The sequence below is a fragment of the Naegleria gruberi genome, assembly GCF_000004985.1.
Source record: "Naegleria gruberi genomic scaffold NAEGRscaffold_45, whole genome shotgun sequence".
In the NCBI taxonomy this organism is placed as follows: domain Eukaryota; phylum Heterolobosea; class Eutetramitea; order Acrasida; family Naegleriidae; genus Naegleria; species Naegleria gruberi.
In genome coordinates, this window is record NW_003163282.1 from 278,543 (window position 1) to 288,698 (window position 10,156).

Sequence of the window (10,156 nt, forward strand, 5' to 3'; positions counted from 1 at the left end):
TTGTGGTATTTAGATAAGACAATATCACAAATATATTGTCTTACTGTTACATTTGCTGGAAAATATAATTCTGGATCCTTTGATGCCACAGATCGTTCAATGAGCAGTGGAGAATACAGTACAAACTCACAAAATGAAAAGTAATTCCTCTGAATAATCCTATACAAATCATCCATGTGTAAATTTACAATATTTTGCTCTGCCATAACAACAGTTCCAGTAGAAGAGTTTAAATTTCCCTTTGAAAGAGATGAAAAATATTTTCCTCCATTGGCCATATTAAGTTGAGATGTTGATTGGGAGAGAATTTTAGTGGATGATGATTGAACAATACCAGTGGATGGTGGAATTGGTTGAGTGGATGGTGGTGGAGTAGTGATTGAGATTCCAACATTTGAAGGATTTCTAAATTCAAGTTCAATATTTTCCAAAGATGCTCCAGCAATGGTTGAAGAAGTTGGCTTCCTTTCCAATAATATACCCTTTCTCAATTCAGTTAAATCTGTAGATTGATGAGCAGCAACTCTTGAACTATTCAAAATTGAAATATTCGAAAGAGAACTTCCCATTGAATCTCTCACATTATTGTAGAATACATATCCTTCACATTGTGGATGATTGGTTGAACTGCTCACTACATATAAATGAGCAAAGTGAGGAAGAGCTTTCAATTGGAAAACAGGTGGTTTCCAATTTTGAAAAATTTCATTAGCTTGAATAGAATAGGCCTTTACCGAATTAGAAACTGTCCAATGTGATGCTTTTGATTTGAAATATTCCTTATCAAATTCTCGGGGTTGTTTTTCTCTCTTTTGAAATTGATAAAATTTATATTTTCCTATTTAATTTTCGAATATATTTAATGATAATATTATTCGAAACCTACTTTTTGAATTTCTCAAGATGGCACACGTAATTAAAATCAACAAGAATAATACAATAAACACCGAACCCATGATGAGGATAATAGATGTATAATCGACTTGAGTAGTTGAAATGGCTTGGTTGATGGCCATTACAACTGGTTGTTGTTGGTCGATTAAATTATTCTCGTTATCATTCAAATAGTCCGAAATGTATTCGAATGTGTGATGAAGAATATCCGAATCCATCCTATTTTTTTTTAAATTTTATTAAAATCCTAATAATAATTACTACATATTTAAATACGTTATACATTAAAGAGCTAATGAAACAATTATTGATAATTTTTGAAACCCACCTATTAAAGGAAATTTTATTACATATTTACAATTCATTACAAAACTCAATATTTAAAAACAAATTAAAAAATGCGATGCAAAGCTTCAAGTGAATCCCTAGAAGCGATCCAATCCTTCTTCATATCAAATTCCATCATTCATAATAGTAATGAAATTAATCACCAACAACATGAATCAAAAAGTAACAAACAAAAGGAACAAGATTCAAATTCTTCATTGTTTGGAAACTTTTCCTTGATCGGAAGGGATGTATGGCAAGAGGTGATTATGAAATTTATTAATCCGATAGAATTGATGCATATGAGAAGAGTTTCAAGTGAATTTAATTTTTGGATTGAATGTTTGGATGATGAATTGTATTGGAAAGAGTGCCAGATGAAGAATATGAGAGGAATGATCAAGGGAATGATCATTGATCCGATATCGGAAAAGTATTTTCTCAGATATTGGAAAATATTGATGGAAAAAACACGGAATAATACTGATGAAAAGTTTTCCTATAGAAAAATTACCTTAGATATTTGCAAAGATTTACAAATGGAAAGGAGGATTAATGTAAATTATAGAATTTATTTGAATAAGGGATTAATTGATGAGAAACATTTGAAAATTCCACAAAAGGATGAGTCAATTTAGAATGTGAGAACTGCTATTATTATTGAGGGAAAACTAGCAACAACAAATGCACTCTTGTTCACTTATCATGATGGCATATTTCCATATGATTACATTCCAACTATTTTCTCTAATACAGATATTAAGGGATTGGTCCTCAAATCGGAGAGTTCACAAGCCAAGATTACATATTCCAATTTTCCAATGATGTGTTTCGAGAGTGTGAGTGCACATTTAACATTTTACAATAATGCAGTTGTTTTAATTTTTTTTAACAAGTTATTGAGATCGAGTTGGAATGAAGTTGCCCATTCTATCATTCCTTCACTTTCTATAAAACCTGGATGTATTTATATTCTGATAGGACTAAATTGGGGTGCACTATCTCAGAATAGCTCAATGTATAATTTGAAGTATACATGCGAGCATTATTCGGATGAATTTGTGGCAAATAGTGAAATTTTGGAATATATTCATGGAAAGAAGTTTCTTGCATATGTTGATTTGAAACCAAGAAGTGAGAAGGAAATATTTACATTTATGGATTCGATTGTTAAATTGGTCGTTATGAAAGATAAGGGATATAATTTATTTGAAAAGGATTTTCTTGCCAAAGTTGACGATATTTCTCGATAGTTTATCTTTTTAGAGACTTATGTTCCTGGCTTGACTCTAAACAAAGTTTATTTGACATGCTTCAGATATTCAAGTTCCCTCAAATAAGAAATTAAACAAGATAGGGAATTCGTTTTTAGATATAGTCTTGGCTTCCCGTAAAGAAATCTGGATAAACACTTTGATATATTTCAGAATGAAAAGATTCATTTCCTTAATATCACAACTCAGTTTTACAGTAATAAATTTAACAAATAAAGAGTTTGATTGTAAAGTTTTTTTGAATATTTTTGAAAAAAATGGGACAATCACTCCAGAGTCAATTAGTGAGCAGTTGCCAATCGGATCAAGTCGAATTGTGCAAAAGTATTCTCAATCAAGATTTAAATCTATTCAATTATGAAGATGATAAGGTAAGTATTAGTGCCTGCCTTCGGAATTGGTTATTAATAATTAATACATTAAATAGTCGATGGTTTGTATTGAAACTCTAAATTAACGTTTAAACTTTGGATGAATATATTGAATAATATTGAATAATTGGAATATGAAGAATATATTATTGATGTGTGCCAAGTATGAATCGGTTGGAATTATCAAAATGTTATTTTCCGATTTTAAAACACAAGTGATGGCAATTATCGATAAGACTGATGTAGGTTTAACCTCTGTTGAAATTACGATTATATCATCATTATTGATTTTAATAGTGGCCTTCGAATTATGTAGGTTTATAAAATTGTTGAGGATTATTGGAAATATTGTTGTGATGAATGATGGAATTATTATATGAAATATTGGAAAAATTAGACGGCTTTGCATTGGGCTTGTTATAATCAAAATTTGGAGATTGTGAAAATTCTGGTGGAGAATGGAGCCAACACAACACTTGAAAATGTAGGTTATTGTTAAAGGTTATTTCAAAAACGAAACTTGAATAGGCGGATGGTCATAAAGCAATTGATTTGTGTGAGAAAAATTCATCAGTTTATTCATATTTAGCAAGTGATAGAGCTTCATTGTTTGATTGGATGAAAAAGACTCTTCAACCAAACAAGTACAATCATTCGAATTATAAACCATCGGGAAATGAGGACTATGTCACAACAGATACTGATGATGGGTTAGTATTTATTTATTCGAATGTATTATTCACACATGTGAAATCTTAGTTTTGTGGAAATTGAAAAGGTGGAGGTTATTGAAACGGAGAAAACTCAACGAGAGGAATCAAAGCCACTCACAAGCAAATTACAAATTTTGGAAAATATTACAAAGAGCTTTGCCAAAACTTTTAAAATTGAATCGACACTTTCACATGACATTACATCGAGTGTTAGATTTTCCAAAGTTAATGACATGGAATTAATGGATCCTATTGCCTCGGGAAGTGAAGGAAAGGTATTCTATGGAAGGTGGAAAAAGCAATCAGTTGCCATCAAGGTCATTGAAGTGCCCTACCTCACTGAGGGGCTTGTGGAAAATTTAAATTTAATTCTCAACATTTCACACAAGTATTGTGTCTCTCACCATTCATTTTCCTATGATGAGGAAAATTGTAAATTGTACATAATTATGGAACTTATGAATACCAACCTGTTCAAGTATATTTTCAGACAAAGGAAAGAATTGACTCTAAAAGAAAAGGTTCATGCATTACATAGTATTTCTATTGGAATGTTCTATTTGCACGATATGAATCCTCCTGGTAGGTTAGGAATTTCATTAGATTGTTAACAATATTATTTTACATAATATTGAAAATAGTTTTAAATTTGGATTTGAAATTGGAAAATATCTTGATTAATATTGGAAATGATGGAAGACCTTCAGATATCAAAATTTGCGACTTTGGATTGTCAATGTTTAAGAGCAAGGCAGAATTCATTAAATTGACAGATCCAGTGGGTACTTTGAGAGCCATTGCCCCAGAAATTCTTCATAATTTCACATGTTCTGAAAAATCAGATGTCTACTCATTTGGAATTTTAATGTATGAATTATTATTCGGAAGAGTTGCTTATTATGACTATTTGGAAAATGCAAATGAAAATGATGGAGATGACTTGTTGTTGAATATTGTCAATAATCACAAACGACCAACTATTCCATCTGACTATACAATGCCAACTCTCAATCAAGAACGAACAAGTGTGGAAACCTTAATAGATATGATGCAGAAATGTTGGGTGGAAGATCCAAAACAACGACCAACCTTTGACCAAATTACTACAGAATTGGAAAAGATTGTTTTGCCGTGCAAATAATAATTCTATTACTGTGAGTGTGTTGAATGCAAAAAAGAAAGGTCAGAGGGTAGTGCATGATATGAAACTCATCACATTTTCTTATGAAGGCTTGGGTTGTTAAAGTTTGTCATCATTAAGTTTGGTCCTAAGATCGTCCTCCCAAAATTTTTCCCAAGCATCAACAAGAATAAACTTATGGTTGTGGCTTTTTTTAAAAATAATAATAAATTAATATTTTTCACACAACACTGTTTCGCAAAAATTTAAATTCAAGTTATTTATTCTCTTTTAAATGTAATGGTGCCCATTGTTCTATCCAACATTTCAATTCTTTGGTCTTCATAGTCAGCACTACACACAGATCTCAATTCATCTCTATGATCCAAAGTTGGCACAATACTCACCATTCTAGTAACATTTTGAACTTTGTATCTTCTAGAAATTATAATTAAGGCAATAATGGAACTAACACAGACAAACAAGACGGCAACATAACCACCAATGACAGAACCAACAATAATACCAACCAAGTTGATATACGTAACTGGAATACTACAATCCTCTCCAAGATAACCCAAATCGCATTTACAAACACCACTCAAACACTTGCCGTTCAATGAACAGAAGTTTGGACATACCAAAACTGCTGTGCATGAACCATTATTGCTGCATGAATCTTGAGCAACGGCTGTAGCAGAAGCCATAGCATATTCAACCAAACCAGTTGACAAGACATCGAACATACATGATTCGTAGAATGATGCTGTCAATCCCAAACTATTACAAGCCTTTTCAGCCAAAGCTTGTAGAGTAGCATTTTCCGAAGAGGCCTTCATAATAGGCTTAAAGTCAAGAACATTAAGGTCTTCATATTGAGATCCAACAGTATAAGTAAAGAAGGATTCATTCTTTGAAATTCTCCAACTTTCACCAAAAACTTGGTGAATTTGTTCAGCAGTAGGTGAAGGAAGAACAGTACCATCTCTCAATGTAAATTCATTGTCCTTATTTCCATCGAGTGTACCATACAAACCTCCAAGTTCAGTACCAGTAAAGTTAACATCCTTTGATGGAGCAAATGAAACAGCCAACCATCCAAGTCCATCATTTCTCAATTTGATTTGACCCTTGAAATCACCACTATACTTGACAGTAATGGATTTGTAATAAAACTTCAAACCATTAACCATGTAATAACTTGATGTATCATCTTCTTGGGTAATTGTGGCACCTCCATTCAAAACAAGAATTGGGGTATCTGGTTCCTTATACACAAGTTGTGATTCTGTGATATTGGCAACTTGGTTAGTGTCTGGATCGACTTGACCCTTAATTTGTTCTACTAACTTTTGAAGATCCTTTGGAATTTCAAACTTGGTATCAGCTTCAACAGGTTGAACATTGACTTTTGTTTCATTGAGATAAACTTGAACATCATTGACAAGAACCTTAACACCAGTCTTACCATCAGACAAGATTGAAACCTTATCCGATCCGCTCATGAATGAAATACCCTTCATACATGATGTCTTTGAATCTGCTGTACATTTCATCAATCTACCTTGTAATCCCAATTCATTAGACTTGTACAAGTAGAATTCACCAATTGAATTGAATGTATATTCTGCAGCATCAACAGTTCTAAGGTGAATATCACCAAAGGCCAAAACCTTATTGACCAAATCAAATATGTGAACAAGACTACAATCTGATCCTCCAAAACCTGGGAAACAAGCACAAGTATTTGGACCAACACAAGTACCTCTTCCTCCACACCAATTTCTATGGACACAATGGAATGATGAACAGGTTTCAGTGTACCAACCCCATCTACAGACACATTCATTTGGTCCAACACATTTACCTCTCTTAGCACCACCACAACTTGATCTATTAGCACACAAATCAGTATCAATGACAGCAACACAATTAGATCCAGGAGGAACATAGGTAGCCTCTTCAATATAGACAGTTGCTTCCTTCTTGACTGGAAGAGTGACAATATTATTCTTACAATCATAAGTAGTTAGACCATCTGTGAAATTGGATGGTGAGAGATTTCTAGTTGGTGAACCATCAGTAAATTCAATCTTAACTTTCAATGGTCCCCATTTGACAAATCCAATGGAAACACTCAAAGTTGTGGAACCTTGCCAATCGAGTCTTATCTTTTCAGGTGTACCAACAACACCAAGCCAATCAATGGAATATCTATAGATACCATAATCCATGTAAAGTGCTCTGTACCACCATTCACCCCAATATTGCAATCTACCATTCAACTTTTCACTATATCCATTAGTACTATTCACTCTAGCTCTATCAATACCATTGGTAATGGCTGGAGTTGTAATTTCAAATCTCTTGAAATTCACAGATTCGTCACAAATGAAAGCATTCCATTCCTTAACATAGGCACACAAAATTGGATCGACCATGATCATAGTACTTGGAATAATTCTAGCACCAGCTCTTCTGATTTTAGAAGGTACAGTAATATTTCTAGATAAAGTGCCGTCAGTATCAATAATAACTTCATGTCTATAAACATCAGACAATGATGATTCCTTAGAAGCCAAACCAGCAAGTAAATACATAACGTTAGCATTGTGGAAATACATTCTATTGGTAACATAATCACCTTGATTCATTGAAGCCCAATCATCATTTCTAAGATCAATGGATGATAGCTTTCTTTCACAATTATCAACAAAATCAAAGAATTCCAAATCTTGAAGAAGTAAAGTATTACCATCACGATGATATAAAACACCGATAAATGGATCATTTCTACTGTATGAAGGAAGTGATCTATAATATGGTGAGGATGGATTCTTGTAATCAGTTCCACATCTATAACATTGACCATCATTACAATTATTTGGATTACCCTTATTTTGTGTAAAACCAATAAAGATGGCACCACTAACAACAATTGGACTCATAATGATATTAAGGACAGTATAACTAACTGGATTGTCTGCAAAGATACTTCCCTTCAAATTGAGTTTTCCTTGAACGTGGGAGTATTGACCATTTTGTCTATTCTTCCAAATGTTCATATTCTCAAATACTGGTTCAGACCAAGGATTCTTATCAGTACCACAATTAGTTGAATCATACATTTCCATCTTTGGATTTGTGCATGTGTAAAAGTTTGGATACAACATCATACCATGTTGATTATTACTGTGGGCAGTGTTGTTAACAAATTGTCCCCAGTACCATCTATTAGGTCTAATATATGGAGTTTGAGAAGCACCTGTAGCATAGGAATCCAAATGATACCAGAAACCAAAAGCATCACTTCCAGCTGCACGATTTCCAATGAAAATATTGTTTGGATTGGTAATGTAGAAGGTGGCTGGATTATTGTCTTGATTGTCTGGAAGCATGACAGATCTTGAATCTGGAATGACCTTTGAAAGTATACCAAGATTATTTTCGAAAATGTTATACTGTTCAGCACCATCTTCAAGGAAGAAAGTATGTCCATAAATATTGAAAGCAACAACTCCTTCAACGTGTAAATAATTGGTTCCTTGCAATGCAACAGCTCTTTGATAGGTATCATAGACTGAAACCTTGTGGACATAGGAAGTATTGGCATCACCAAACAATTGGAAGTAAATTGGATAACGACCTGGAATACCAGCTTGACCCATTCGTGTGAATTCAACATTATCAAGTCTGACATATTGAGCAGTTCTGAGGAAGGCAGTGTGACCACCAAACATTGAATCTTCACTTGTTGCCAAATCACCTCTAATCTTAATATTGTGCGATAACAAACCAACTTCACCACGTTCATCAAATGTAACAACAGTTCCATTAGCCTTTTGATAGTATTCTGTATTGGCATAGTGACCATAGACGAGTGGTTTAACAAATCCAAAACATGTACTATTGAAACGGACTGAAATTGTTCTTCTTTCAGCTTGATTGTGATAGTAATCAGTGGAAGCTAGAACAATTTCATCACCAACTTGCCATTCAGTTGGTTGTTTAAGATGAACGGAAGTATCACCAACTTGAGCTGATTTACCCAACAAAGTCCAAGAAACTTCATGTTTCTTACCATGCAAGCTCAAAGCACCTCCACTGGTTACAATGATATTCTTAACACCAAATCCAATTAAAGTTCTATTGAGATTTCTTTCACCGTGAAGTGTAATTGTGGCATTGTGTTGATGAGGGCTGGTTTCATTACCTATTTGGAGAGAACCAGTAACAATCATCGATTTAAAGTGCATTTCCAAATCAAGCTCATCACTGAAAACTAAACAACCAAATACATGAACAACGTCCAATTTTGGAGGAATGACATCCAAAATAACAGTATAGTTTTCTGGAACAACCAAAATTCTTTCGGGTTCAAGATAGAGAGAATCATCCTCTTCTTCTTCATCAATATAGTTGTTGGTAGAATTGGTTGTAGAGTTGGTGGAATTGTGTGAAATGAGAGTATTATTAACAAGAATGAATGTTGAATTATCGCCATAGCAATTTGTAACATTGAAAATGGTTCTATTAAGGGAACAAACTGTTGAGGTATTTACAGTAATTTGATTACAGACAACACTGGTAACATTCTCTGAAATGTAGGTAGTATTGCTGCAGTTTGAATTAGTTACTGAAATACACATGGCATCTCCATTGGAACAAGTTGAACAATTAGCACTATCACAAGTGAATGAATCAATATGAGTGAAGATGACACAATCAGTATGGTTTGTATAGTAGAATCCATCGAATGTTGAATTCGTATAACATTCAGTGGTGTGTTCTGTAGCATAACAGTCATAGATATCTTCACGAGTAATCTCAGTTGTGCAATTGGTAGTGCTATTGAATTGAGAATCATCAATATTTGAACTATTGCTATTGGATGTATTGTTAGAATCAGTTGTTGAACTATTACCAATAGTTGAGTTACCGTCAACAGTAGAGTTATTATCAGTTGTTGAGTTTCCAGCAATTGTTGAGTTATCATTAGCTATTGTGGAGTTATCAGAAGTGGAATTGTTAAAGGTGGAGTTATCACTTGTAATAGTACCATTATTTACAATTGTTGAATTATCTGAAGTGGAATTATTTGAATCAGTTGTATTATTACTAGTTGTGGAATGATCAACTAGAGTAGAATTACTTCCATCAATATTGGTGGAATTGTTATCACCAATGTCAGTACTATTATCAACATTTGTTCCATTATTATTATCAACTGTGCTATTATTGTCAGCTGTATTGTTGTTTTGAACAGTGGAGTTAGAATCGAGAGTTGAATTGTTTTCACCAATTGTACTGAAATCACCAACAGTAGCATTACTACCATCAGTGGTGGAATTATCAACTAGAGTTGAATTACCATCGATTGTGGAGTTATCACTTGTTGAACTATTAGATTCAGCTTGAGCAGTAATATTAACACAAGTTGTTGAAATACTCAAAACA

At 33.4% G+C, this 10,156-nt stretch overlaps 5 protein-coding genes across 5 annotated transcripts in view; 3 read left to right on the plus strand and 2 right to left on the minus strand.

Annotated features, from left to right (window-relative positions):
* Positions 1-126: 126 nt before the first annotated feature.
* On the minus strand, positions 127-1,112 carry NAEGRDRAFT_71285 (uncharacterized protein; the record flags this gene model as incomplete). Its single annotated transcript, XM_002673676.1, has 3 exons — positions 127-159; positions 189-838; positions 887-1,112. The coding sequence occupies 3 exons, from the start codon at positions 1,110-1,112 to the stop codon at positions 127-129; spliced, it is 909 nt and encodes a 302-aa protein (XP_002673722.1).
* Positions 1,113-1,292: 180 nt separating this feature from the next.
* NAEGRDRAFT_71286 (uncharacterized protein) lies at positions 1,293-1,859 on the plus strand (the record flags this gene model as incomplete). Its single annotated transcript, XM_002673598.1, has 1 exon — positions 1,293-1,859. One exon carries the CDS (start codon positions 1,293-1,295, stop codon positions 1,857-1,859), a length of 567 nt encoding a protein of 188 aa, XP_002673644.1.
* A 186-nt stretch (positions 1,860-2,045) lies between these two features.
* NAEGRDRAFT_71287 (uncharacterized protein) lies at positions 2,046-2,474 on the plus strand (the record flags this gene model as incomplete). The annotated part of the gene is made up of 1 exon (XM_002673599.1): positions 2,046-2,474. One exon carries the CDS (start codon positions 2,046-2,048, stop codon positions 2,472-2,474), a length of 429 nt encoding a protein of 142 aa, XP_002673645.1.
* Positions 2,475-2,752: 278 nt separating this feature from the next.
* Positions 2,753-4,720, plus strand: NAEGRDRAFT_71288 (uncharacterized protein; the record flags this gene model as incomplete). The annotated part of the gene is made up of 7 exons (XM_002673600.1): positions 2,753-2,866; positions 3,007-3,108; positions 3,164-3,178; positions 3,264-3,350; positions 3,395-3,576; positions 3,626-4,161; positions 4,221-4,720. The coding sequence occupies 7 exons, from the start codon at positions 2,753-2,755 to the stop codon at positions 4,718-4,720; spliced, it is 1,536 nt and encodes a 511-aa protein (XP_002673646.1).
* Positions 4,721-4,980: 260 nt separating this feature from the next.
* NAEGRDRAFT_71289 (uncharacterized protein) overlaps positions 4,981-10,156 on the minus strand; it is a gene marked incomplete at both ends in the record, with an annotated part of 7,020 nt that continues 1,844 nt past the window's right edge. Inside the window, one exon of the mRNA XM_002673677.1 lies at positions 4,981-9,745. Coding sequence (XP_002673723.1) covers positions 4,981-9,745 — 4,765 coding nt within the window. The remainder of the gene's footprint in view (positions 9,746-10,156) is intronic.